The sequence below is a fragment of the Trichoderma harzianum genome, assembly GCF_003025095.1.
Source record: "Trichoderma harzianum CBS 226.95 unplaced genomic scaffold M431scaffold_5, whole genome shotgun sequence".
Lineage (NCBI taxonomy): Eukaryota > Fungi > Ascomycota > Sordariomycetes > Hypocreales > Hypocreaceae > Trichoderma > Trichoderma harzianum.
The window spans coordinates 2,517,293-2,544,174 of NW_020209253.1; the positions used below are offsets into that span (position 1 = coordinate 2,517,293).

At 50.9% G+C, this 26,882-nt stretch overlaps 10 protein-coding genes across 10 annotated transcripts; 3 read left to right on the forward strand and 7 right to left on the reverse strand.

The window, feature by feature from the left end:
* The first annotated feature begins 608 nt into the window (after positions 1 to 608).
* M431DRAFT_507786 (hypothetical protein) lies at positions 609 to 1,225 on the forward strand. Its single transcript, XM_024919014.1, has 2 exons — positions 609 to 838; positions 953 to 1,225. The coding sequence occupies exons 1-2, from the start codon at positions 646 to 648 to the stop codon at positions 1,180 to 1,182; spliced, it is 423 nt and encodes a 140-aa protein (XP_024775818.1). The 5' UTR covers positions 609 to 645; the 3' UTR covers positions 1,183 to 1,225.
* A 3,440-nt stretch (positions 1,226 to 4,665) lies between these two features.
* Positions 4,666 to 5,748, forward strand: M431DRAFT_5038 (hypothetical protein; the record flags this gene model as incomplete). The annotated part of the gene is made up of 5 exons (XM_024918359.1): positions 4,666 to 4,946; positions 5,006 to 5,048; positions 5,116 to 5,195; positions 5,274 to 5,628; positions 5,683 to 5,748. The coding sequence occupies 5 exons, from the start codon at positions 4,666 to 4,668 to the stop codon at positions 5,746 to 5,748; spliced, it is 825 nt and encodes a 274-aa protein (XP_024775819.1).
* Positions 5,749 to 8,098: 2,350 nt separating this feature from the next.
* On the forward strand, positions 8,099 to 9,118 carry M431DRAFT_83405 (hypothetical protein; the record flags this gene model as incomplete). The annotated part of the gene is made up of 1 exon (XM_024923304.1): positions 8,099 to 9,118. The coding sequence occupies one exon, from the start codon at positions 8,099 to 8,101 to the stop codon at positions 9,116 to 9,118; it is 1,020 nt and encodes a 339-aa protein (XP_024775820.1).
* Positions 9,119 to 9,265: 147 nt separating this feature from the next.
* M431DRAFT_142119 (hypothetical protein) lies at positions 9,266 to 11,302 on the reverse strand. The gene is made up of 2 exons (XM_024912632.1): positions 10,056 to 11,302; positions 9,266 to 9,976 (listed from the first exon to the last, which is right to left on the reverse strand). Exons 1-2 carry the CDS (start codon positions 11,257 to 11,259, stop codon positions 9,390 to 9,392), a joined length of 1,791 nt encoding a protein of 596 aa, XP_024775821.1. The 5' UTR covers positions 11,260 to 11,302; the 3' UTR covers positions 9,266 to 9,389.
* A 1,674-nt stretch (positions 11,303 to 12,976) lies between these two features.
* M431DRAFT_83118 (hypothetical protein) lies at positions 12,977 to 17,999 on the reverse strand (the record flags this gene model as incomplete). The annotated part of the gene is made up of 4 exons (XM_024923272.1): positions 12,977 to 13,702; positions 13,852 to 14,326; positions 15,626 to 17,667; positions 17,754 to 17,999. 4 exons carry the CDS (start codon positions 17,997 to 17,999, stop codon positions 12,977 to 12,979), a joined length of 3,489 nt encoding a protein of 1,162 aa, XP_024775822.1.
* A 1,019-nt stretch (positions 18,000 to 19,018) lies between these two features.
* On the reverse strand, positions 19,019 to 22,038 carry M431DRAFT_507797 (hypothetical protein). Its single transcript, XM_024919015.1, has 2 exons — positions 20,762 to 22,038; positions 19,019 to 20,701 (listed from the first exon to the last, which is right to left on the reverse strand). Exons 1-2 carry the CDS (start codon positions 21,692 to 21,694, stop codon positions 19,484 to 19,486), a joined length of 2,151 nt encoding a protein of 716 aa, XP_024775823.1. The 5' UTR covers positions 21,695 to 22,038; the 3' UTR covers positions 19,019 to 19,483.
* A 327-nt stretch (positions 22,039 to 22,365) lies between these two features.
* On the reverse strand, positions 22,366 to 23,776 carry M431DRAFT_553057 (hypothetical protein; the record flags this gene model as incomplete). Its single annotated transcript, XM_024921378.1, has 2 exons — positions 23,104 to 23,776; positions 22,366 to 23,045 (listed from the first exon to the last, which is right to left on the reverse strand). The coding sequence occupies exons 1-2, from the start codon at positions 23,339 to 23,341 to the stop codon at positions 22,366 to 22,368; spliced, it is 918 nt and encodes a 305-aa protein (XP_024775824.1). The 5' UTR covers positions 23,342 to 23,776.
* On the reverse strand, positions 22,996 to 23,776 carry M431DRAFT_418945 (hypothetical protein). The gene is made up of 2 exons (XM_024914998.1): positions 23,294 to 23,776; positions 22,996 to 23,007 (listed from the first exon to the last, which is right to left on the reverse strand). Exon 1 carries the CDS (start codon positions 23,684 to 23,686, stop codon positions 23,351 to 23,353), a length of 336 nt encoding a protein of 111 aa, XP_024775825.1. The 5' UTR covers positions 23,687 to 23,776; the 3' UTR covers positions 22,996 to 23,007; positions 23,294 to 23,350.
* A 91-nt stretch (positions 23,777 to 23,867) lies between these two features.
* On the reverse strand, positions 23,868 to 24,284 carry M431DRAFT_494582 (hypothetical protein; the record flags this gene model as incomplete). The annotated part of the gene is made up of 1 exon (XM_024917265.1): positions 23,868 to 24,284. The coding sequence occupies one exon, from the start codon at positions 24,282 to 24,284 to the stop codon at positions 23,868 to 23,870; it is 417 nt and encodes a 138-aa protein (XP_024775826.1).
* Positions 24,285 to 25,963: 1,679 nt separating this feature from the next.
* On the reverse strand, positions 25,964 to 26,709 carry M431DRAFT_142129 (hypothetical protein; the record flags this gene model as incomplete). The annotated part of the gene is made up of 1 exon (XM_024912633.1): positions 25,964 to 26,709. A coding segment is annotated over exon 1 (726 nt), but the record flags the coding sequence as incomplete, so codon positions are not given.
* Between the last annotated feature and the right edge of the window lie 173 nt (positions 26,710 to 26,882).

Consider the following 26,882-nt stretch of genomic DNA (forward strand, 5'->3'; position numbering starts at 1 on the left):
ATACTCGGTGCTCCGAACTCCATACCTACAGTACGAATACCACCTTACTCGTGCCTCTTACATGTACAGGTACCGTACAGAACAGGAGCACAGGAGCACAGAAACAACACGACAAGACATCGGGCAGCCGGCCGCAAGAGACTAGACGATGCCCAGACGGACTCGATCAAGACTCGCCAGCAAGGGTGGCAGCGATCGGAGCCATCTCAGGAGTAACGTGGACGGATCCTACAAGCAGAGGCCGAGTACTCGTACCTGCCATTCAGAGGCCGTGTCCCATCTGGCCCAGAGCCAAGGGCATGGCCAGCCAGCTGTTTCTCGTGGCGTTCTTGAATCCAATCGCTTCATTCTTGCAGCCAAACTGCACGCGATCCCACCTCTCCTGCGCCCGTGCCAGCCACCCTACTTCGCACCGGCCGAATTGCAAAAGATCCAGACCGGCTGAGCGCCGCCAATGAACGGAGTGGGCATCAGAGAAGGCTCGGATGCCTAGCGTGCTCTGCTGTTGCAGCAGGGTGCTTCGTGATTCAGGCAAGGTGAGAGAAAGTGTGAATGCCATCATGGCTTGTTGGCTATTTTGTTACTTCAGGCTATGTATTGCTTACAGCCTCATATCTTGAATGGCAAGTATCAGTGTCTCATTCAATGCCCAAGAATACCCTCCCACCGATGGCGCAATGGGCTCGTAGCATTCAAAACTCGAGTGCTCTTCGTCCTCCAAACACAGGCCAGATTAAAAAGATCCGAGGCTTCAGGGGGGTCACTTCGGGAGATCACCCAGGCCGTCCAGGGGGTGGACGCTATGGTCAAAGTTTGACGCCAAAGCGAAGCCATTCTCCTTGGTTAAGCTAAAGTCAGACGCTTACTCCGTTGATACAAGTTTATGACAGAGAATGAGACGAGTGTCCAGAAGAGCCAGAGTGTCTGGCTGATGGCCAAGGAGCACACACACCTGTCATGTCATCGAAGCATTGCCCCTTGTCTGTCCCGGGAGCTGTCATATCACTTCCGCGCCGCCGTTGTTCGACCGTTCGTCAACGGCCTAACTGCGTGTCTGGCCTGGTCTTGACTGCATGGGCATACGACAACGGGTCCCTTGTCGCAGACCCAACCTTTTTTCGGTCATCTCTCGTCCAACTAGCATTTTACGACCTTGTGCCGTGTAGAGAAGTGCAGGTCTGATATAATCACAGCGTCCTATGACAGAACGCTTCGTGGTTCTCTGTGGACTTATCATTCTGGCAGGATCATGACCATGCTGAGCCAGAACAGGCCAGGGTTGGGCGCATCACATAACCACTGCCCTTCTCTTGTCTCGTGGGAAAGAGCTTGACGTGAGAGCCGACCAAGCCCCTTGGTGCGATTAGCGCAGTGATGGTGGAGACTTCATCAACATGGGTTCTCACGGCCAGCACAACAACTCCGTACGAGTAGTATTACAGTACATACGCTCGTATGCAGCAGTCCCAAGACGGCACCTTGGCATACTCGTAGCCGAGGGAAGTGTGCCTGCACGGACTCCCTGACTACTGCAGAAGAATTTGCAGCCCCAAGACTGAGAAATTCCACCTAGCAGTCTTTCTGCCTTCTTCTTGGCCATATGGAGCACGCTGTACTCCGTACGACGACTACAACGACTCCTGCTTTTGCCATGCTTTGGTACGAGGTGGGGAGAAGGGTTAAAAAAAAAACGTTCCTCCCTGGACCGCAGATAAGACCTCGCCGGGAAAGCTGCCGTGGACCGGCGTTGAAACATTGTCTCGAAAAGCTTGGCTATGCTTAGCCGTTTCTTAATTCCTAGATTACTGCGGCTGATTTCAGCCGGGCAATAGAGTCGCCTATGGGGAGTGCCATGAGAGCCTATTGGGTGCGTAATCGCCGAAGCCATGAGTTTTGTCTTGGATATGCTTGCGAGACGGCCACTCTCCAACAGCAATAACCTCGTCTACTATGCAGCACTTTCGTTCACTGCCACGCCGTTGAGTACTCCTTACATGGACGGATATTGCTGTCTTGGTGTCGCGCTGCATACTAAGACGGTAGACGATGGCGTTGCTGACTAGCACCTTGGAGCTAATGGCCAAGGGGTGTGCTTTAGTTTTGGTGTGGTACGACTGAAAATCGTCCATTTCAGCACCCTATCTCTTGTAGAGATCGCATCTCGATACGCCCATAGCTGGGTCGATCTATTTCCGTCCTCCCGCAAGGAGTAGCTCGAGGCGGAATACAGTCTGGCACACGAGACATTAGGGCTGCCGGCTAGGTAGGCAGGCAAATTACATACGTCTAATTAAGTACCCTCCATGGCCGGCGCTGCAATGGATACCACCTCTGACGAAGCCGTGCTGTCGCTACGAAGCAGCAGAGTCGTATTACACACTAAGCTTTCCGGCAAAGATCCATGGAAGTCTCTACGATCTTACCCCTGGCTAGGTCCCTTGTTGCCGGTCGCGAGTGTGGTTGCGTGCATTCTAGCGGGCAAACAGGAATGCCAACCGGCCTTCTCGAATCGGCAACGTTTCGCATCTTGCCGCGCTGGTCTTTTTTTCGACCTGGTGGGCTCGGATCCCCGGACCGTGGCACTTTTGGCGCTCCAAACACGAGGCCGATTGCTCCCTTTGAGTTACGCCGGCCGGTCTGCTTGATGACCCCGTTACACAAAGGACCGTTAGCCTTGCTTAGGTCATGTTAGACCCTCATTTTAGCTAAGAAATTTTGCTTAGCCGCGTGCAAAGAGCCTCTTCAGGTGATCTACCAGGTACTACTGCTGCATACCTGGGTTGCTGGCGGCAGCATGTGATTCCGACGAGGGCCGTTTGATATTGCAGTAATTTATACCTACATGATGCTAGCGAGTTGGACAGGGCTTGATGGTCATGCTAACATTAATTACTTAGCGCTAGGTAAGTAAAAAGCAGCTGTCCCTCCAAGAGTCCGTCAAGAGAGCTCAATGAGCCGGCCAAAGGAGCAAAGGAAGGGCGCACACCTGCGGGACATAATAGCATTATGCGTGGATTAATGAATACGACGCCCTACCAACAGCCTTCCATCGCAGGGACCGGCGCAAACTCGACTGCGCCAACCACCATCCGGCTATTCATGCAGGCCAAGTTGAATGCAGCCATTGATGTGGTGTGGACGTCGGCCGACTCACAATTGCTGTTTTCCCGACGGCAGTTCTCGTTGACTCTGGACTCGGCGTAACTGCGACTGGCCTACATGGCCGGCTCGTTTCAGGATATGCGGCATATCGCAGTTCGGCGTGTTGCTGATCCCGATTCCTTCTGACGGCGTCAAAGGACAGATGAGCAGCAAGTGGCCACAGCGTCAGAATTTGTAATTTGACGGCAAACAATGGAGGATCATGCATGCAAACATGTGTGCCAAGTACGGGAGCAAGACAACTCTAAATAGCAATCGTTTCCTGAGGCACGCTTTGTTGCTCATGTGAGCTGCGAGTATGCAGACAAGCGGGTGAGAGAAAAAGCGAGACCGCAAATGAATAAGTGCATACATTTAGTAATATAAGCACCTTATTAACTCATCGAGTACTGCTTTTATTTAGAGAACGCCTATTCAGCCAGCACTCGATGTTTCTTACCTATACGAATATAATAGCAGTTACCAGCTAGATAAATATAAATCTAGTAGCAGTTGGTAGTTAAATATAGATATAGTAGCAGTTACTAGAGAAATATAAATATAGTAGCGGTTAGTAGAGAAATATGTATATTAGTGGCTATCTGCGAAATGTAAATATAGCAGTTACTCCCTTTATAGGCGTATAATTTAACTCGTTGGTGTTCAAAATCTTCTTAGTCTCGGTTTTTCTGTCCTCCGCTTGGCAGTCAGCGACAGCCGAGCGTGCCGGATATCGGGAAGCGCCGTTTGTGCTGGACGGGTGGCTCGACAGAAAATTCATTTACAGTTATCAAATGACTTTGATGGCCCGAGCAAAGATTACGGGCCACTGTATGAATATGAGCAAAAGTTTGTATAGAACCACCGGGTCCGGTTGTTGTTTTCCTCTTTCGTCAAGGCGTCATCCAACATGTTTGTTAGCACAGACGTGGAGCAAGAATACAAAGAATGCTTCATTTATCAAAGGTAAGTAGAAGCGGTGGAAACCTCGTGGATAAACGGTCAACAAGATTCAAATGCATTATAAAGCTCATCAAGCTTTGCCATGAATGATGAGATGGCCTTTGAGGTGTTGCAGCTCTAACTACACAGGAATATCACGACTCGCGGCGTTGAAAGTGGAGAGCTTACAGCTGTTGAGATCGATAACGATAAGAACCAAGAAAAAAAAAAGCTGCTCACGTGACCGAGCGTCACTCGGCAACACCAAAGCTTGAGGCCCGCGCCCATCGCGTTTGCTTACTGGACAGCGTCAAGCGCTTGCGACCAGGTTGCGCCGTCTGGGACTGCGAATCAATTCTCTAACTGCCAGGCGAATTAGTGAATTGCAACAATGCCTCCAGGTACGTGCACCAACTGGCTGCCACTTGGCTCCTCCCCTCCCCCAGCGGACGAATCGCGCCTGTGCAAAGTGCATAGACGATTGCCCCCAAGTAGCCGGAGACAGCTCCAGCTCAGTACTTGCACCTGAATGCTCTTCTGCCTTTACAATCACACCGCTCCATCGCAGTGTATTGTCGCGTCATGGCTCCCAGAGGAAACAAAAGAAGATCATCCGCTAAGAGCAAAGCAGCACTCAGCGACGAGGAAGTCTCGGATTACGAGAGCGCGCCACCCGTCAAGTCGTCACGAAACTCCGCGTCAAGCGAGGCAGACGAAGCGGCCGGAAGGCCCAAACGAAACGGCAGAGTCTCAAAAAAGGTGGAAAGGGAGGTGGACGAGGACGATGATATCGAAATCGAGGATGCGGATGTGAACGAGGATGAAGATGAGGATGAGGAGGGGGATGACCTCGAGGAAGATGTGTATGAAACCACCGGGTGTTGCACGGCATATGGCATTGAGACCTAACAACTGCTTCTAGGTTCATTGTCGAAGCGATCAAGAAGCACATGATTGATGAAGATGTGCGTGGGATGCACTTCCATCGCGTTTGTTTGTTTGTTTGAGTACACCGCGGCTAACATCGTGTAGGGAACATTGAAATTCCACGTCAAGTGGGAGGGCTACGAGAAGAAGTCAGATATGACTTGGGAGCCTGAAGAGAATCTACTGTATGTTGCGGATCACGGAGCGTGGGGGCAAACGACACGCGATTACTAGATAAAGTAACTGACTTTGGTGTGATTCAGGGAGTCTGCGGGCGAGGTTCTCAGTGCCTATCTCGAATCAATTGGTGGACGAGAGAAGATTTTCGAGGAGACGCAAGAAGCTGCCCGAGGCAAGAAGCGCAACAGGACGAACAGCACAACGCCAGCCGCCACGACGAAGCGTTCCAAGAGAAACGGAACACATCCTGGCGACTCAGCACCGCCAGCTACGGCGGAGAAATGGAGCCCTCCGGCCGGGTCGTGGGAGGACGAAATCGACACGATTGATGCTTGCGAGGATGAAGGTAGTGGCCGGCTCGTTGTTTACCTTGTGTGGAAGAATGGCCGTAAGACGAAGCATGACACGAAGGTCATTTACAAGAAGTGCCCCCAAAAGGTAAGCCGCCGCCTGCTTGATCGTGGACTTGCTGCAAAACTGACACTGGTATAGATGCTACTATTTTACGAACGACATGTACGAATCATCCGGGAGGAGAACAAGGCCCTGACCGAGTAAAGACGGACTACGGCATCAGGGTGAATGGAGACGTATTCCTTACACTCAGCAGAGATGCATGGCTGCTGGAACGGACGCGGCGCGAATGAGCGGATATGTGACTTTTGCGACTGAGATTCGTGGCCATGGCCTGAAGACTAGCTGGCGTATACGGACCGCATTGATCTTTTTGGGTTTTAGTGATTTTCCTCCCTTGGTTTGCGGGCTGCGGTTTCTCGAAGCATCCAGGTTTATTACTTTTATGTGTTACTCGGCTAGCTTCTATCTATCTGAAGGGAGGAGGACAGGGGGGGGCGTAATGTGTATCAACAGCTACGGGATATCTTTGCGAAGTAGCCTCTTATAGTTTCATATTGAAATGATGAACGATGTTATTGCCATCGACTCTCTACTCTCAAGTTGTAGAGCCTCAATGGAGTACCTGATAGAGTCAGTCAGCGTGTGTGTGTGTGTTGTGCCGTATTCCGCATCGCGTTTCAAGATGTCGCCAATGACACGCCACCAGCGCAGCTCTTTTTGATAAATGGCGAGGGCCGCAGCAGCGTTTGCGCGTAAGCCCACATCAGCCCGCGTTAGCCCAGGTACACACACAAAAAGGCGCTGGAGCTAAGCTTGCGTCTCCTCCCATCCCCAGCCTTGCGAATTTTCGAAAGAAACGCCAGAAGTAGCTAAGAAGAGAAAGGACAGACGGCAGAGGGACGCAAAAAGCGGGTGGCGGGGCAACGGCGTATATAGCTGGGGGGGGGTTGGTGGCACTCTTTTCTTCTCTCTCTTTTCGCGCTGTTATTGGGAATCGTTGGTTTTGTTGTTTTAAACGTCCTTTTTACCTTGAGGTACCTTGGACGAAAGACGACGAGTGCTTGAATTAATATCTAATTGATTTGATTCCCACTGGCTTTATCGAATCGATTTGAAGCGAGGTTTGCGCGGGCTTTCCCACGCCTTTTTTTTTTTGGGTTCTTGGGTTATTTTGCGGTGACGAGGGTTTGTTTACTTTGGTGAGTCTGGCCCGTCGCTTTTTGTTCTTTTGCGCTCCTTTTTCTCCCTTGCATAGCTTTGGCTACGAATTTGAATCTAGATGAGTGGAAGACTAATTGTTTTTCTCAGTCTTTTTGGGAAGCTCATAAATCTCGAGCCAGACGAAACAGAGCGAGACAGAAAACCACACCGTCAGAATCTCACCGACATTGTCACCAAACGGGGGTAAAACGAGAAACACACCCGACAACAAACACACAAACAGACACACCCAACAAATAAACAAATAAACAAAACACCAAAAAACCGCCGCAATGACGCAGCGCAACTATGTCATCGCCATCATCATCATCGTCCTCTTCGTCGTCCTAGCCGCCATCTCCTTCGGCATCTACAAGCTGGTCCACGGCGCGCGCCGCGAGCTCACCATCACGACGGAGTCGAGTAGCAGCAACTCGCACAGCCTGGCAGACTAACACTGAGCCAAGAGTCCTCCCGATGAAATAAAACGGGGTTAATCGAGGTAGGATTCTTGCGCTCAAAAACTGCCAACCTTTTTTATATTTTCCTCCCCCCTTCTACATTTTTGGAATATATGTGGCGCAGCGGAATTGCATGATTTGTTCTTTGGGTTATGAGCATGGTTTGTTTATGAAAGGATTTTGAAGCATCTCTGCATTGGTTCTTGATACCTTTGAAGATGAAGATGAGGATGAGGGGGAGATCTGATTATGGAATATATGGCCCTTGGGGCTCTTTTGGATATGTTTTGTACATGACTTTGGTGGGATGGTATGAATTGGCATGTGTGTAATGAGGATATGAGGGTGGAATAATGAGAGCAATGAAGGCGTGTGTATATCGCAGCATGCATGTTATGAGATGACTTTTGTCTAAACAGTGAAATGGATATATAATTGGACACGTTGTTGCGCCTGACTTGCATCTTTTACGAGAACCAAATCGCGACATAAATCATATCCCCATGCGTGATGCTCGAATCTTTCTTCTCAGCAGAAACACCACATACAGATATATCCTGTATATAAAAGTGTGTGAATATCGCGCGTGCGTCTATGCTGTTTCCAATACACTCAAACTCATCACAAGTATATGTGCCTCACTCGTGGTGCCTTTTCTACGTGAATCAGACACTTCTCAGAGCTCTCTTTTCTCCTCTGATTAACACAGAACCTCTCGACTGACAAGGCACGACTCCCTCAAACACTCTGAATCACTGAACCGTAATTGACCATAAAAATGCTTCCTCCAACACCACATTCCCTTCTCCCCCCTCCTCCATCAGCTTCATCCGCCTCGACACTCGCCAACATCTGCTCCCTTAAACACCACTCACTTACACCTCTACACAATGGCGGATGCAAGCTCGACTTCAAACACTCGCGACCTCGCGCAGCAACACTTCACCAACTCTACGCCTCCATCTACATCCTCGAGCGGCGCTTCTTCTGCGTTTGAAGATAGTCCCAACAAAGTTCCTCAGGAGTATCTCATGGCCTCACCATCTTCTCTCCTGGTTCAAGGCTTCCCCTTTCCACCTCAACAGCCGACTTCTGATATCCCACTCAACCTCCAGCCTGGCTTTATACGTCCCGAGGAGCCTTATATGAACCGATTCAAAAGCAACTATGAGAACCAGCCCCCTAACCTTAACAACGGCGCACAGCCATCATCATCCAAGATCCCAGAGTTCGACCAACACTCCTCTGCCGCCCGCCTTGTCAACGAACAACGTCTATCAACATGCCTCAACATCCTCCGTCACATCCAACGCACCCTCCGTCAACGCCATGATGAGGCAACCCTGCGTCTCGCACACATTTCGCGCCTCGAAGTGCAGACCACATGGGAGCTCTTCTTCCAGAGCCCCCTAGATTTCATGTGTCACGAGATGGACATTCTCTCTGACGCTACTGCGAGCGCCATTCTCTCTCACGGAGGAATTTCTCTGCAGCGACACTCTGCTCACGAGAGTGAGGCTTGGATGCGGAAGCTAGATGAGCTACGGGATTTGCAGGACGATGAACACGATGCCAAGGAGAGGGTACGCAAGACGATGAAGCAGATGCAGTGCGCGGATGCGATTATGAGAGTGGGATTGGAGAAGCAGGCGGCGGCACTGGAGAGAGGCGATCTTATGGGTGGTCAATATCGCGGAGGGTTTGACTATGATTATAATGTCGAGGCAATGGCATCTTCAAACAACAACGCTTCTGCCATGTTGAGTGGCTTTTTCAATTGGCCTTTGCCTGCCACGTCGTTGAAGGTTGGTGAAGCCAGCAACGATGTCATTGGCGACAATAGCAGTGGTTCTGTCAGCGGATCCTCAGGACAATGCCACTCCGAGTGTTGTCGAGATCATTCTCTGTAAATGTGGTGGTCAAGACACTTCTATAGTTTTGCTTTAGCATTATTTGGTGCTTGCTGGGACATTGAGGCCTTTGTTGGCCGGGATTTGATAGAAACAGCGCTTAGATAGAGCACACGGCGATGCCCGTACAACTTCTCTTATATGAAATGCTTCGTTCTTAATCGTATTACTTATATATCAATAATTCATTCCACTCATGCTCTCATAAATGTTACTCTCGTCATCACCATAACCACCAATACGCCAACTCATTCATGTTAGCAGCATTCAGCTACACGGTATACAGCTCATCGCCAGGCAGCATAATGACCTTTACCAGCAACAAAGCGTCGTGCGACGAACACTTAATCTTGCTACTCTCTCCTTCGTTCCAGTCAAATTCGTATTTGTATTCGTCCACCTGCATCCACGGCTCAAGTTCCACGATGCGACACCACGGTTTTCGTTCCCAATCTCCTCCCCGTTCATCATGGATTATGTCCATCCCCAGGACAAGGGCATGCAATAAACACCACCCTTTAAACGACTTTTCTTTGAAAATGACACGCACGGCGCCTTCTGTGACACGAGCGACGTGGACATGCCTCTCGGGGTCGTTGTAATACACGACATTTGGCTGGGAGGTCATAGAAGTATTTTGCTGAGGGCCGTTTCGGTGGTGGTAAGCTCGCTGCAACACACGATCGTTGCCGTGCCATCGATCAGCCGGATAGCCCTCCCGGGTTCCAATCTTGTAGCTTAGATATTGAAGGCGAAAACCAAACGGTATGAATTCCCGAGGGTTGTGAGAGACTGTGATCTGTTTGTACTCCCACGGCGCACGATTTAAAAGCAAGTCCATGGACATGGTGCCAAAATCTACATGCCACATTCGACTCTATATCAGCATGTCTACGTAGCTTTCACAAGAGAAAACAAGATCAGAGCCTGAACTTACAGAGAGGCACCTCGTACAAGAGAGATGTAATTTTAGATAGCGAATTCACTCGCAAGGGAGGAGAAATGGATGGTGCTTGTTCCCTGAAGAGATTCCAAGGCCGGATTCTCGCAAACTGGGACTGTTCCTCGTCCAGACACCACAGCTCAATGCAAGGCGAAGAGTCTCCGGAGAAGCCATATCTGCAGCCAAGAACAGCACGACGATAGTTTGACAGGGGACCAGATGGCAGTTTACCAAAGCCAGCATAGTGGACGCCCTGAATCACCTTGTTCTGGATCATCAGTGTAGTCTGTAGGGTGTTATTAATGATACGTGTTGCCTGCGTAGAAGAGCGGCTCGATGCGAACGGGGAGACGTTTCCACCAGTGTCTTCAAAGGCACTCGGTGAGTCGGCCAGGAGCCCGTAAAAGTCTGGCCCAGGGGAGCCTAGCTTCCGTAGCTGCCATGCAAAAATGGACTGGTCGTCAACAGTCTTGATGATTTCCTCCTGGAGTCGAAGAAACGCCTTTTTACCTTCGCCGTAAATGAGAGGCATGGAGACGGAGAATAAACCCATCAGACAGTAGGCCATGTCTTCGACCCTGGTCGTCGTTCTGCGGGAAGCCCAGTACATTTTGCGTGCCACGGCGATGAGGGATGGATCGGCCCCGGCGAGGATGCTCACATCGATGCCCGTGATTCTGGATATCACGTCTTTATGAAAGGATTTCCTTCCGAGATAGTGCCAATCTCCAGAATAAAAGGCGACGTCGGATGGGGCAATGAGCTCCTGGAGCGTCCATCCCCTGGTAAACCAACGAGATGCCCCGAATTCAACTTCATCAAAGTTCCTGTTCCCCGTCTCCAAAGCTGGATGCTCGATATATCGAACGTCGATTAGGTACGCATAGCATATCGAAGATTGCCGGTACCACGCATACATGGAATTGATGGCCTCGGACAGCTCAGCGCTGCTCGTCTTGTCGATGCAGCAGGTGTCGATCCATATGTAGTCGAATCCCTCAGCATATGCAAGCGCACACGCGCCCTCAACTTTGGCAAACCCCTGAGGCTTCCTCTCCCGCGCCTGCTCTACCGACTGGACGATATCTTGATATGTCACCTCTCCCGACCCCCAGGTGTGAGAGAGAATGGCATATCTGGGGATGTTGGCTTCGAAGAATTCGGTGATGCTATAAGTTTTGGTGTTGAGCAGCCGCATTTTTTTCCTTCTCTCTCTTCCTCTTCCTTCACCGATGGCGACGGATATCCTTCGTGGTTGTAAGTGCAGTTCAAACTTGGGCATGGCCGGGCAGTTTATTTTAGGCTTATACCATTACGATCCTTGTCCAGCAGCAAACGTCCTGCGTGGGGCTTCAGCTGCCTGCATGCCTCGCGAATGAGCCGAAAATGGACAGAAATGACCAGTGAGCATAAAATCATGAACACTCGAATTTAGATCAGCCACGATCTCAACACTGAATAATTCTGCACCGGAGCGGCCAGGCGACCCGGTACGTGATTGCATAAACAAGTAAACGTCACTGCGCATTCTCGCTGCCGATATTCCAAATGGTGTGGGCTGGGTCCGGCGCAGGCTGCGATTGCTGCGATTGCTGGTTCTCCAGTCAAGAGCCCTGCTCAAAAGGGGTTTACCCAAAGGTTGGATAAACAATGACTAGAAATTTCGTCTTTGGTTGTTGGATGGTTATACATCAGGGTGGACTTACAACTTCAGACACATACGGACGTTAAAATGAGACCGTATAGTAGTAGCAGGAACTAGGCATTGACGCGATATTAGAAAGCAAGCAGAGAATTGCAACCTTGACAGATCGTTGAAAGATCATTCAGCAGGCCTGTTTTCCCAGTTTTTCACATATCCCGACTGGCAACTCAACCAGATTTAATTTAAACTCCATCTACCTCCCTTTACAATAATCTACTAGATCTAGCTATGTCTCCTATATCTATACAGATCTATCCGTGTCTACTAGATCTCCTATTTATGCTCAAATTGACAGTCTCTCAACTGTGAGGACACCGATTCATCGCATTCTCCCATCCATTTCCTAAGATACCGATTATCCTCATCCCTAGGGTCGGTATACTTTTTATCTAACCGGTCTATGCTACCTACAGCGCCAGACTGCGCTACAAGGTGAATCATCGCCCATCTTCATGAATAAGAAGCTGATGGTAAGTGTGTATTTTGGCCTATAAGCCAAAGGCTTCAGGTTTGTCTCGTCTTCTTCAGTTGCCATCTTACTGGGTAGGAACTCGTGTAAAGTGGATGAGCAGCCGCCCATGGTGGTAAGACTTGTGACTCTCCCGGAAGGAGAATGCGAATGTTTGGAACAGGAGAGGAGAGAGAATAACCAGTGCGGGAAAGGTATCCAAATCTTGCGCTGCTACACGTTGTTAAAGCTGAATTTACCACATTTAAATCTTATTTCATTACATGTACTTGAGTGCATCATGTTCCTATCTGTGCTAGAGTAGTTCTATTATCTAAATATAGTTTTCTTTTTACTAGGTCTTGATTGCTGTACTAGATTTGGCTATACATACCAAGCCAAATAGCAAACATGGCCATATATGTATTAATGAAGCAGGCAACTCTAAGAGATATACCCAGGCCAAGTACATAGATGTCTGACACAAAAGTTCTAACAGACTCGCTACAATCCGTCTAACCTTGGTCATATTGCCATCATGAAGCCTTTCACTCCTTTCGCAACCCTTTACAAACCAAACTCACACTCGACATGCTCAAACATACAGAAGTCCGCCTTCAAACAAACAGGTAGTATATCATTCCGCCAGATAATACCGACGGACTTCTCTTTTTATAAACGTCCAACTGAATTATATATGTGTATATGCTCATAACCAAACCCAAATAAAACCCCACATAACCCCCAAACCCATACCCATCCTCACCAACTCATCAACCCCCTCCCTCTATCAAACCCTCCCCTCAACTGCCTCTCCGGCTTCACAACCTTCCCCTTCAGCACCGTATACCGCACCAAATTCTCGCAATCCTCCGGCCGCACCCTCGCCAGCCAAATACACTGCGCAGCACCCACATCACTCTTCTCCTGTTCCTCCTCCCCATTCTTCTCCTTCGCCTCAGCCGCCTCCTCCACGCCCTCCGGCAACGGCTCGTCATCCTTCCCAAACGCATTCGGCCGTCGATACACCATCACGTTCGCAGAGTACTTGTGCCCACCAACATGGCTAATAAAGTAAATCCCCACTCCACCAGGCCTCTCATCATGCAAATCCCGATACAAGCCCAACGGCCGCAAATGCCTCTCCAGCTCCTTTCGCAACAACGGCGCGCTCTGGCCGCAGCGCGCGTCGCGCGTCTTCTGGCTGCACATGAGCACGACGGCGCTGTGCGGACACGCGTTGATAGTGAGGTCGGCCAGCGAGGCGTCTGGGCTGGGGAGGGAGGTAGGGATGACGGAGCGCCAGGGGGTTAGGGGGGAGGAGTTTGTGGGAGCGACGTTGACGACGTCTGAGATGAGCTGGGGGACGTTGCGGGGGTGGACGTTGTGGACGATGGCGAAGGCTGGGAGGAGGAGAACGGTGGTGGGCTCTGAGTAGTCGGTGGTGTCGTGAGGCGTGGGGAGGTTGGAGGCGGACAGCATGAGTCTCTGATGGTAGATGTCAGTAACGTTTGTCCTCACTTTCACTTCCCCCTTTTTCTTATCACTCATTCTTATCATCTCATCTCACTTCACTTCACCTCATCTCAACTCATCCACCCTCACAAACAACACAAAAAGAAAGCAAGAAAACTCACCCCATTCGTCACCCCGCCAACCTTCTGAATCGCCTCCATCACGCTCCCCCTCTCATCCGCAACATCCCGCACCCAATCCGTCTTCCCCGTCCCAACAAGCACATGCGTGCTCCACCCTTTAACCTGCCCATACAGCACGTCCTCCTCATCCACCTTGAACCCCCGCGGGTATTTCACCGCGCAGCTCTCACAATCATGTAGACACTCGTCCCCGTCCACCTCGGCCTCGGTCCGCGCAAACAGGGACTCGAGCCGCGCCGGTCCCCCGCTCGATGCCGGGCCCGATACGGCCGCTCCCACGCCGGCGGCCCCCGGCACCGCGCTCAGCACCGAGCTCACGAGCGACTTGAGCGACACGGCCATTTTCTGCTTCACGGGCATGCGAGGCGCGTTGCTGCCGCTGCCGATGGTGTTATTGTTCGTGGCTGCGGGAGGCGGCATGGTGGGAAAAGAAAAAGAGAAAAGAGAAAAGGAACTCCGAGATGGTCCAAGTGGATATATAGAACCCTATTTTTTTTTTCGCCCCCTAAATGCGTTTTTCTTGTTTTCCCTTCCAGATGATCAGTTTTTGCCGCTAAATCAAAAAGACTCAAACAATCAAGAAAAAGAGAAAAGAAGAAAAACTCCCGAATCGATTTATAAAATAAATACAAAAAGAAAAGGGTTGCCATCAGGGTTGTCCCGGCTCTTTAAACCTCCCTCGGATTTAAAATCAAAACCCTGCCTCATCATCCCACTCTCCCCCAACATCCTTATCAGATCCTCCGGCGTCTCGCCCTACAAATGAGGTAATCCAATCCAGCCACTCACAACACAAACTAAAAACGCCCATCCCTCAATCATTTGCCTTCCCCAGCATCCCGTCCGGCAGGCCAAGCCGATGCGCGCGTCCCGGGGAGTGGACACCGACGCGCCCCAAACGGGAAATTCCCGTCATCACATGGAATCTTTTCTCCCAGCTCTATGCAATTCGTGTACATAACAATTTTCTACTTGTCGTCGTCATCTCCTGTTCCGGGATTCACCAATAAGACGGTCAAATACTAACCTAGTAAAAAAAAGATCAATGACCATTATCGTTGACACGTAATACATTACATCCTTTCAGGGTTTCCCCACCGCCATCAAATCGCCGACATCTCCGAGCTTGCCAATTCACCGGCGGCTCGTCGGCCGAGTCCGTGTCCCATCCCAATGCAATGGCCTCATATGCAATCACAACTACACCATCCCAAACTAACCACTAACCTTGCCAGAATTGTAGAAAAGCGTAAGCAAAATCTCATCATGCGGACATGCGCAATACTACCAAACATTGATTTTTCCCCCTATCATGCTAGGGTATAACCCTTTTGCAATGACAATTCATCTCAGGCTGCTGGACATAAAGCCGATCTTCGGATTCCGTCAAGTGCCCTTACGCCAATCCCGAAGCCCACGATGAAGCGTCAAACTTCATACGTCGTCGTATGCAATCAGTCCATGAGGATTTATCCATTCCGCACTCGCTGCATGTCATATCAATGTCATACTTTTCCATGTGTACAATAACCGCATTCATAAAATTCCCTTGGTAAATTCAAGATGCCTACGGAGTATATGCGCAAAAACTCCAACACAAAACAACAAGTGGTGATGCAAAACAAAACAAGAAAGAAACATATTGTAACACGGCACTAGAACCAGACCCCGCACCCAATCCGTACTCATTAAGCGGGCCCTTCAAATATTCTTCTTCCTCGCCTCGTTGTAACCATCCTCATCGCTATCAGACTCGTCATCTTCATCTCCACCAGCCTCCATCTTGACCTTGTCAGACTTCTTCCGCCTGTCCTTCATCGCCTCTCGAATCTTACGGCTGGCCTCGCTGAAACCCTCAGCAGAGTCAAGAGTTGTAAACCCGCTGATGTGGAATCCGCTGGATCCAAAGCCACCGCCCGCGCTGTTGGAGCGACTCCTTGATCGTGACGGAGGCCGTGTAGAGAAGATGCCAACTCTGCCAATGTTGCTGAACGAGTCGTTTCGAGGGAGCAAGCGGCTGGACTGTGTCGTGCTGCGTCGTGACAATGGCGGCGGTGTCTCCATATCGGGGCCCGCGCTTGATGCCTCGCTGTCTCGCCGGGGACGGTGCTCTGTCGGGGACGTCTGAGTTCCTCCCGTCTCGAGCTTAGAAAAGTCGGGAACCAACCGCGTCTTCTCAAAGTCGGGGAACATCTCAGGCCCGAGAGTGTTGATTAAATCCGTCACCTGGGCGCTGAGCTCTGCTCGCTTCCGCTTCAGCTTGTGAATGTTGAAATCAGATGCAGGGACCAGACAAAGCACCAGCGGCCTCAGTGACTTGAAGATATCCATCCCGACCTCGCCGAACCGCAGCGCCGCAATGGTAATGGCCGTCCATGCCACCCACGTAGCCAGATACACCAGTACCAGCGGCACCCATTCCGGCAAATAGCCCCAGAGGTGGTCGTACCACGCCCTAGCGACCACAGCAATCGAGTAACCATGGTAAAGCGTCGGGGCCAGTCCGCAGGCAACGAGGATCTTCCACGTAGCCATGACGTCGCGCCCGCGGATCTTGACGGTTGAGCCCGCCAACGCCGCTTTAGCCTTATTCCTGCTGATGATCTTTGTAGCCACAAAGACTGGTGAGAACAGAAGCAGGCCCGGCACAGTGCAGAGGAAGAGGATCAGTAGCTTGATGGAGCGGTAGATGAAGAGCACAATGACCTTCCAGATGGACATAGTAGCGTACTGCACCTGGTGGTCCCTCAGGTTGAGATAGCGCAGCTGCGAGTTGTAGTCCTTGACGCTCTTGGACAGGCTGGTAATCCTCTCGTCGGTCTTGTAGCGCTCGTAGCCCAATGCCAAACGGCGGTTCAGCTCCACCACTACTGGCAAAGGTAGCTTCTTGCCGGTGGGGTTGTAGAGCCTTCGCGCAGCCTGGATCATCATCAGAGTATCGTAATCAGGGGCTGAGACGGTCACAGAGCTGAGGGCTTGGTAGACGGTGTCAATAAGCTGGCCGATTGCCTCTCTTCGCTGATTATTCTGGTACATTTCAACCAGATGCGGCGGGACCTCAAAGGGGGCTCCGAACTCAATGACAGCGCGCGAGCGGAACTTGTGAGGGTGGAAGTAGTTCATGCCCACGGGCACAATCTTGAGACCACAGTTGGGTGCATCGGCCAGCGCTCCCAAGGCCATGATGGCCACACCGGCTTTGAGAGGAAGCAGCTCGGAGCGATCGTGGCTACCACCTTCAGGAAAGATACCGACACACCCGCCATTCCTCAGTCGCGCAAAGACAGCCTCGTACACCTTGGTCTGGTCGGTATGCGGCGCAAGCTTGAACTTGGTCCCCTTGTATCCCGGCGCAGAGCCGCTGACTGACTTGTCAGTAAACCGGCCCTCCTTGTCGATATCATCTCGTCCGGTGAGCTGCTTCAAAGCCAGCGCAGTCTTAAACGGCCGTTTGATGCGAATCTCCTCGGGGCCGAGGATCTGGTCAATGTTGACACTCTCGCCAGACGTCTTCTTGCCCGGCGGCAGGAACAGCATGCCCTGTGGCTCTCCCTCGCCCACACCAAACTTTGTTCCCACACCTCGCACCAGCGTCGGGTCGTTGATCGGGTCCGGGAGGTAGATGAGGCCCGTCGCGGGCTTTGCGGCATCTTGCGCTCGCCCGACGGGGACGGAGCCGACCTGGCGGGATCCCCAGCCAATGAAGCCATGGACGGACTTTTGCGCAATCAAGAGGGAGATTCGTCGGTTGGCGTCCAGTCGCAGCGTCCGTTGCAGGAGGATGGCGTCGACAAACTGTCACAAAACATGTAAGCTTGATGTCTTTTCCTTTTGCCTTTTGACTCGGCGCAACAAGATATCATGTAGAAAATGATCCATACCTGGTTTGCATGTGGCGCGGCGACAAAAAGCACAGGCCCCGTCTGCGGAACCCTCCACGAGCCCCGCGGCACGACTTCTCTGAAGAAGAGGTTGACGAGATTCCCCATCCCGTAGAGAAACAGGTCGTATTTCCAGTTCACCATGGGATACAGCTCCTTCTTGGGCTGCTGCTGCTCAGACTCTTCCACCGGCTCCTCACGGGGCTCGGCCCCCGCCTTGGTCACTGCAGCTTCTTGCGAAGCCATGGCTGCAGAGCCTTTTTTTCTGTTGAGTTGTTGTTGTTGTCGTATCGTATTGCAGCCGCTTGCTTAGTAGTTGATTTCTCCTTTAATCGACGTTATTAAATAATGATCCTGCTCGTCACTGTAACCCGATGCGCAGGGTGAAATGAAGATCCGATGCTCCGCGAAAGCTTGGTTGAGAGAAAGAGATGGAAGAGAAAAGTGGACAGGCAACAAGTAGCTTGAGCTTTTAGAGCAAAAAGCTGGGCCACGGGAGGGATGACGATTCCAGCGCGGAGGTGGGAAGAGGGGCTCTCCCAGGTTTTTTTTGTTTAGCTGCGCGACGCCAAGAAGGATCTCAGCTTCAGCTTTTGTCGGTTTTGGGGGAATAAAAAATAGAGGCGGGAAAAGAAAAAGAGAGAGTTAAATGAGTTGTTAGATTACATGTACGTGTAGTTAGTTACGTAGTTACATGCGCCTCTGAAAAGCGACGTTTCCCTTTTGCCCCCCAATCACCGGCGCGCCACTTACAACGAATTACTGCAACGTCCAGTCCATACACAATCTCCAACATGGGGGGATGCTGTCGAATTGAACCCTCCTACTGTACAGCTACAGGGAGCTCCAGTGGCCCTCCCAAAGCGCTAGCCTCGGGCGGACGAACGGCAAAGATCCACTGTCGATACCACGGTAGGGCTGCTGAGAACAAGGGGCCATGGTTACCTGTGCTGACCTTTTTTTGTTTTCGCCTTCAGGTCTCGCAATTAACATGTGCTTTTTGTCCCACTTCCTCGCCATCCAACGCAACTGCAAAAGAACTAAAAATAAAAAATCAAGGGTTTTGTTGTTGTGATTGTATCAATGCAAGGAAGGCCAGTCGTTCGGAATGTGTCTTTGATAGCGCAAATGCAGTTGTTTGAGACAACTCACAACACGGCAAGCTCGAAACTTTAAAAGAGACACCAACTTTGACGTTAATGCAGTCTGATATTATGCCGTGAGCTCTAGATAAACTCTAACAACACCTACTGTAACATCTCATCCAACCTAAGCATTTTCATCACGTAACCACATCAATGCGAAATAATACCACACCAAGTTAAATAATCATTCATCGTGAGCTTCTTCTTCTTTCGCGATATCCCTGCCGCTCTGTCACATGTAATTGTTAAACACCCCCCCGTAACCGCGTCCGGCACCGAACCCCGGAGATTGGTTTCATTCGGCCGCCGGAGATTTGTGCGACTCTGTAAGCACATGCATACACACTCCCAAGGCTGCATGCGAGATGCGTGCCATGCAAGGGGCAGCATCTGCTGTGCTCTGCTTCATTGTAAGAATCAAATTTGATGCCATTACTACCTAGTATTACAATGGATTCTATTGGAGTAGCCCAAACAAGATGTCATCGCCGTAACCAACTCCGCTCACCCACCACCAAAACTCCGTCTAAGCTACCCAACTCATCGCTGTGACGACCAAATCGCTATAACACTTGAAACTGCCAATCACTTCTTCCCCTTCTTTTTGTTGTTCGTCTTCTTCTTCCTAGCCTCGGGAACGCTCATAGTGCCCCCCTCAAGCTCACCCTCCTCGATTTGCCCTTCATTCTCCAGCTCTTTAAGCTTCTGCTGCCCAGAGATGAACATGGTCAAGTCTCTATTCATTTCCTTCAGTTCTGCATTTTCTGCCCTGAGCTCCTCCAACTGCTTGCGTATCGCCTCGACATCAGTGTCTAGATGCTCAATGCGTTTCATCAGCCCTTCATTAAGTCGTTTTTCTTCTTGTAGTGACTGGCCAAGACTCCTGGCGAGGTTCTCACCCTTCTTCGCCTTGTTCCTCTCCCGTTCGAGATCGCGCTCTAGCTGCGGGAGCGTCTCTCTGTTCAAGACTCCATATTCTTCCTGCAGAGTAGCATGTTGTTGCCGAGTTTCTGACAGCTCCGCTATTGCCTTTTCATACTCGGCCGAGGTTTTCGAAGCCTTATTAGCACTCTTGTTGATCATTCCCTCATAATAGGCCCTCTGAGACTCGAGTTGGCTCCCTAGCAAATGAGTATACTCGAGGCCAATCGTCTCCAATTTTGCCCGCGGGACCATGTCCTCATCCGCGCCTTCGCCGTTGGCGGTGTAGTTACCTCTTCCCGGAAGCTCGACGACCTTGCCATCGCCTTTATCGCGAATGAGACGATGCACCCACATATCACCCGCATAGTCCCATACGTGTTGTGTTTCCAGCTCCAAAGCAAAGCAGTGCGCCGTGTCTTTCCAGTGATCCTTGGCATGCCCTCCTTTATATCGGCCACACCCCAGATAACCACATATTAGGCAAATCCAGAGATCGTCGGCGCAATCACAGACGCTGCACAGATTCGAGGCCGACCCTCCAAATGGTTGGCTGTAAGGATTTGACGGATCTCTCTCCTCGGATGGGTTCGTAAACCGGCAGACTGGGCAGCCGGCTCCTTTCCAGCGCTGTAGGCACGTGCAGTGAAAGACGTGAGAGCACGGCACAGTCATCAATCCATTCGTCTCGTCCATTCTTTCTAGGCAGACTGGGCATGTGGGCAGCTCCACAAGGCTTGGAGTCGGAGGTGGGAAAGGCTTCAGGCTATTCGAAATGGCCGCCGAAGACGACGAAAGAGAATATTCGTGCCCCCGAGATGGGCTCGGTCGTTCGAATGTGATGCTCTTGACGAAGACTACGTGGCAGGCTTGGGACTGTGACTGTTTCCAAGGTCAGCATATGTCGGTTTTGCAGTAGAGGAACATGTTTCAATGACTTACCCCCATAGAGTTGAATATCTTGCCATTATACTCTCGCCTCCACAGTTTCGCCTGTTTGCTATCACGAAACTTGAGCAGGACCAGGTACCGATTCATCCGCGAGGTCATAACCATTCGGCAGTGACTAATGTCATTCTGCCATCGTTCTCCTAAGAAGCCCAAGAAATCTCCGGGTGTCATGTAGGCCGGAACAGCAGGGATGCAGAGCGTGGTGCAGTCCTGCATGTTTTCAGTTTCTTCTGCCACCTCGTGGGTGGAGGCAAGCCCAGCAGTCTCGTCACTCTCCCGGTAGAAATGCACGATGCCCCATCCAACTTCTGTATTCTTGCCCTCCAGCTCAACAAACTCTGCCTTTGTCGCCGTTCCTGAGCCGCTAAATGGGGGGCCCAGATCTGGTGCGGCGGATGGCCCAGCGACAGCAGTAGCCGCCGCCTTGCCTTCTCCAGTCATGTTGTTGTTGTTTTTATATAAGCCGGGGTCTAACGTTTCGATATTGATGCGCCCAAATCTCCAATCTCGGATTGCAGTCTGCGGTTGCAAGGCAGCCGTTGACGGCGGTAGAGGATAGCTATTCGCTCGTCCCAACAACTGTCGCCCTGGCAAGCCTTCGATTTCTCCTCCTCCGATTTCTGTGGGTGGTCGCGGGGTCCCGCAATCTATGACTCCAGATTTCGAGTTTGCGCCAAGCCCAGCTCTGCGGTCCAACGTAGCGAGAGCTCCAAAAGATATACGTCTACTTCTATCTGGTAGGTCTGTATTGCGCGCCGCCGATCGATGAGGTGGGGGATGGGCAGGAAGGTCGTCAAAAATGCTGGAATCGTTCGATGGAAGCCAAATATCTCGGCTGTTCTGCGCCGCAAATGTGTCTTGTCCGGCAGCAGGGTTTTCGGTCGGATAAAGCTCGAATTTGATATGGAAATAGAACGAAGTCATCTCCAAGCCACCGTTTTCGGCACCCTCATAAGGCTATTCAATATGATGCGCCAGCTGGTGAAGTTGCAGTAGGGATAATGGAGAGACAAGTTTGCAGGGTTAAAATTTGGAGAGCCAGAAGCCGTGGGTGAGTCGAGTATTAATATCAAGGTATCAAGGCGGGAAAAAATGTTTAATTCTGAAACGGGCCGAGAAGAGCCGATTCGTTAACATGGCGACACCTTCCGAGCATTAATGTCAGGTCGAAGGACACATTTTAAAGACCTGGTGGAGGAAAGTTACGAATCGCTGGAAGCTTCACGAAGCCGCAAGTAAAGTGGCGGCTCTACCTTGAAGCTGGCCCCACTAACTGCAACCACTCCAATATATGCATACATGACAACTCAATGCCATGGCCTGATTCTCAATTACGACTTGCTACTGTACGATATCGAATTCATTTCACTAAAAGTCATGATGGAGAAAAGAAAATTGTTTGCGACTTGTCAATGTTGACAGTCAGAGGTGTATTGTCGCGTACCGTGATATCGGTAACGCTGAAATGTGCTATCATAAACTATGATGACCAGTGCAATGGCCAAGTTCCCATATCTGCTTTAAAAAGAAGTTCCCAAAAACGCCGAACCGTCCAATTCAGTCGTAACAGTGCGGTCGTAAGCAAAAGACACCTTTTACTGGCCACCACGAAGACGCAGAACCAAGTGCAGTGTGCTCTCCTTCTGAATGTTGTAGTCGCTCAAGGTGCGACCGTCTTCCAGCTGCTTACCAGCAAAGATCAAGCGCTGCTGGTCAGGAGGAATGCCCTCCTTGTCCTGAATCTTGGACTTGACGTTGTCGATGGTGTCGGAAGATTCCACCTCGAGGGTGATTGTCTTGCCGGTCAGAGTCTTAACGAAAATTTGCATACCACCACGAAGGCGGAGGACAAGGTGAAGTGTGCTCTCCTTCTGAATGTTGTAGTCGCTCAAAGTGCGACCGTCCTCAAGCTGCTTACCAGCAAAGATAAGACGCTGCTGATCCGGAGGAATACCCTCCTTGTCCTGAATCTTTGACTTGACATTGTCGATGGTGTCTGATGATTCAACCTCCAATGTGATGGTCTTGCCGGTCAACGTCTTGACGAAGATCTGCATACCACCACGGAGACGGAGGACAAGGTGGAGAGTAGACTCCTTCTGGATGTTGTAGTCGGAGAGGGTTCGGCCATCCTCAAGCTGCTTACCAGCGAAGATCAGTCGCTGCTGGTCAGGAGGGATACCCTCCTTATCCTGGATCTTGGACTTGACGTTGTCGATGGTATCAGATGACTCCACCTCGAGGGTGATGGTCTTTCCAGTGAGGGTCTTGACGACTGAAGGATGTTGTTAGTCACAGTTGGTTGGATAGAAAGGCTGAATCAGATAACTTACAGATCTGCATACCACCACGAAGGCGGAGGACCAGGTGGAGGGTGGACTCCTTCTGGATGTTGTAGTCGGACAGAGTTCGGCCATCCTCGAGTTGCTTGCCAGCGAAAATCAGACGCTGCTGGTCAGGAGGAATGCCCTCCTTGTCCTGGATCTTGGACTTCACATTGTCGATGGTATCGGAAGACTCGACCTCGAGGGTGATGGTCTTGCCGGTGAGGGTCTTGACGAAGATTTGCATGGTGGCGGATTAAGCTTTGGCCGCTGGGAGATTCGTAGAGAGTGCAAGAAGATGCGCTGTTAACGGATATTCCTTAGGGTGGAAGAGATGAGAGAAGTGTTTGTGTGTGGTATGAGAGAGGAAAAAGAGAGAGAATGTGAAAATGGCTGCTGACGGGCAAGAGGTCCTTATGTAGGGACGAGAGGAGAGGAGTGGCAGCCTGAAGGGGGGCGGTGACGCTTTGGCAAGGCCGAGCGAGGGGAGACAGGCGCAGTGACCAGTGACCAGCTGGGCGCCCCATCTCGCCGCCTTGCAGGAGGTCACTGGTACGTACCGGCGAGTGAGTGGCAAGCGGCCATGATTCATCAGCCAAAGGCGCCAAATGCCCCGAGAATGCTCCAGAACCGTCCGGGGAAGGCGAGGTGCTGCCGGTACCTCGACCGCACGCAGCTGGCCGGTGGGACTCGATGTACTTGTGGGCCCGCATCCGGATAAATCGCTGCCACTAAGCACCAAGGCAGTCACCCTATCGAAAACGCGGTGGGGCTTATCGCCCGGCTGTGACCAATAGCGGAGGCTGCTGGCGTGTCATCCGCGCCCCTCTTTGTGCCTCTGTCTCCGCCGTGGTGAAGCGCTGCCAGCCTCTTGTTCCCTTGTGCTCTGTTTGCGCAGCGTGCAGTGGCAATAGTCTAATTGTTACAGTACCCAGCAGGAGGCAAAACGCGGAGAATACAAAAGGTGAGTCAATAGCCGCGGTGCATCGTCTTTGATACCTCAGTTCAGCTGGCTCTTTTTTTTCCTCTACCGCGCGATGCATTAATCCACTGCAGCAGGCCAAGATGCCGCCCTTCGCCCGAGATACGGATGATGCGACGGAGTTGCTCGGATGCACCATCGCGTTATCAGACCAGCGGTCAGCGTCAGTGACGTATTTGCAATCTCGAGGGCCCTTCTCTGCCTGCATCTAGATTGGGCTGCAGCTTCGAAACGACAAATTACCGCGCAACTCGCAATCTGCTACTAGCGATAATTTGGCATGGGATGGCTTATTCATTCCTTTCGAAACGCCAGCGCCGGTCCAGGAACAGGAAAGAATCTTCTGCCGCCAGAATCAGGTTTTCGTCATACAAGCCAGGGTCCGATGCAGCGATTGCATCACCTCCGCGATTTCGAACCTCAGGAGGGGCCGAGACAGGCGTCCGTTTTTAGCAGCCACCAGACTTGGTTTCGCGCGATACCGGGCGGGGCCTGGCCATTGACAGTGGGGATCTATTCTACGAACCGTCGCTTTGACGATTGCACGATAACAGCCTTTGATGGCATCGGACCAGCAATGAGCGTAGTAGCCAATAATTGTGAGACATTTGCTGAAGAAAAACTTGAAAGAGACGCCGACAATGGCATGGGCGGCTAAAGGGCACATGGCCAAATGTTCTTTCCCAAATGCCCCTCCCTTTCTCAAAGAGCCGGAAATAGCGAGCGGCTCTTCTTTTTCTCAGACATCGACTTGACTGAAGCCCATCATGATAATCGACGAGATGCTGTAGATCATCCAAGGACAACGTTCTGTTCCTGAGCCAACTTTCAACGTGATACCCTTTTAGTGCTCAACTACGTAGATCTCGAGTTTTTGGAGCAGATCAACATGCGATGTGCTCTCTCGCTTGCATCTCCTTACGGAGCAGCTGTACTAGGTAGATGGAGTGCGGAGACTAACAGCTGAATTGGGAACCTGGATGGAAGACCCGCAAAGCTTGTTTGTTCCACGCTCGGCTGTTTTTTTAGATCCAGGGCCACTGGAGCTAAGCTGGAGAAGAGCTCGACAATCTCTCTGGACATGTTACTTCACATAATTTACTTTCTCATGATCCGAAAAACGCAAACTTTTGAATTGTAGAGCTACCTATGATGAGAGTTGAAGGAAATCCTCAGCAACTCAAAGGTCCCGCCGAGATAAAGAATCTCAAGCATCAGCTAAGTTTAGTACTAGTAGCAGCCATAAAAGGAGTCTGCTTCAAAATAAACCATTCCACCCCGTATTGCAATCCCAATTTTGTAGTACGATCCGTCCGAGAGTCAAAGTGAAAAATGAAAAATGAACAGCAACTTCGTGCGTTGAAAAGAAACCAGATCATGTAGCGTGATAGAGAAGAAAGTAAGAAAGAAATAGCAAATTCCTCAGCCTTAAAGCCACCAAACTCCATCCCTTCCTGATCACCATTTTTCTCGCGCCGCTCTTTTCTCTCCCGAATTGTAAAGGCATAGGCCACTGACGACCTGTCAGTCGACAAGTTTGCTTTCCTGTTTGTACATCAGCCTCGTATCAAATTGAGTCTGCGTGCCATGCACATACCTTTCTTTCCTGTTTTTCTTTTCTTGTTCCGTTGCTGCCGCTTCATTCGTCGTGTTTGACATCTGATAACCACTTTCACTCCATGCTGATAATGAAGCGGTGGCCTCTGCAGCACAGATAGCTCGACCCATCTGAAATGCTACCCATTGCTTTTCTCCCAAGCAAACCCCAACGTCGCCGTGCGGTTTGGTTTCTCCTACGCGAGCTGCTTCTACATCCGTCTCTCAAAAAGCTCCAGTGCTCAGCGCAGTGTCGTTGTTGCCTTGCTACTCTCCATCTTCCTCATTGTTGTCATCCTCAGACTCACTGCTGGTATAGGCAGTTTTGCCCCATTCTTCTATAAACTGACGAACCTTGGGGGCACCTCTATTGCTCACGAGGCGAGTTTCCAAGGCTTGGAACTTGCTTTGTAGAAGGGGAGGTAGATGAGACGTCCCCTTGCGGCCCTTGCTCCACTGGGCAAGCTTGGACAATGCCAGAAAAGTATATATCGAGTCGGCCAATTCACCGTCAAGAGATAGAGCGTTGCAATATCGAGCATCTTCAGGAGGGAAATGTAGTTGTTGCTCCTTTTGAGGAGAAGAACCCATAAGCTTGAATAGAAGGGCTGAGAATGCATGCGAGTTTATCATTTGTGGCTCATCTTTCCAGGTTCTCTTGACAGAATCGAATTTCTTCCAGTCAAGCTCCTCCGTCGAGCAGGCTGCCTCGAGTTGCTGGAACAGGACACGGGTTGACATCTGAGACTCAGGAGTTTTCTTTAGTTGCTTCTTCAAGGAAGCCCAAACAGGATGAGATGCTTTCGGGATTTCTCCTAAAAGGAGATTAACCCCGCCGTAGTATATCTTCGGAAGTAAATGCCCTCCCCTCTCCCGCGGTCTGCCCTCCGCCCGGCTATCCACAAGACGCGGGTGAGAGTCGGTTTGAGCGGTTGCATCTGAATCTGATTGAACGACGCATGGTTTCTCATGAGGAATATCTTCCCGCGATACGTCTTCCATCTTGAGATCGCTCATTGTGAGGAACTGAAAGTGAGCTTTAGCGGAAGGAATAGAAGAAGAAAATCTTGACTAAAAAGTGGTGCGTGGCGGACGTGGTAGTATCGAAGATCGAAGATGATAGGATGTGTAAGAGGAAGAGGAAGAGGAGAGAAGCTGCGAGCAGCTGCATGGAATATATAGGTGTACCCAAACTTCTTGCAACCTCAGG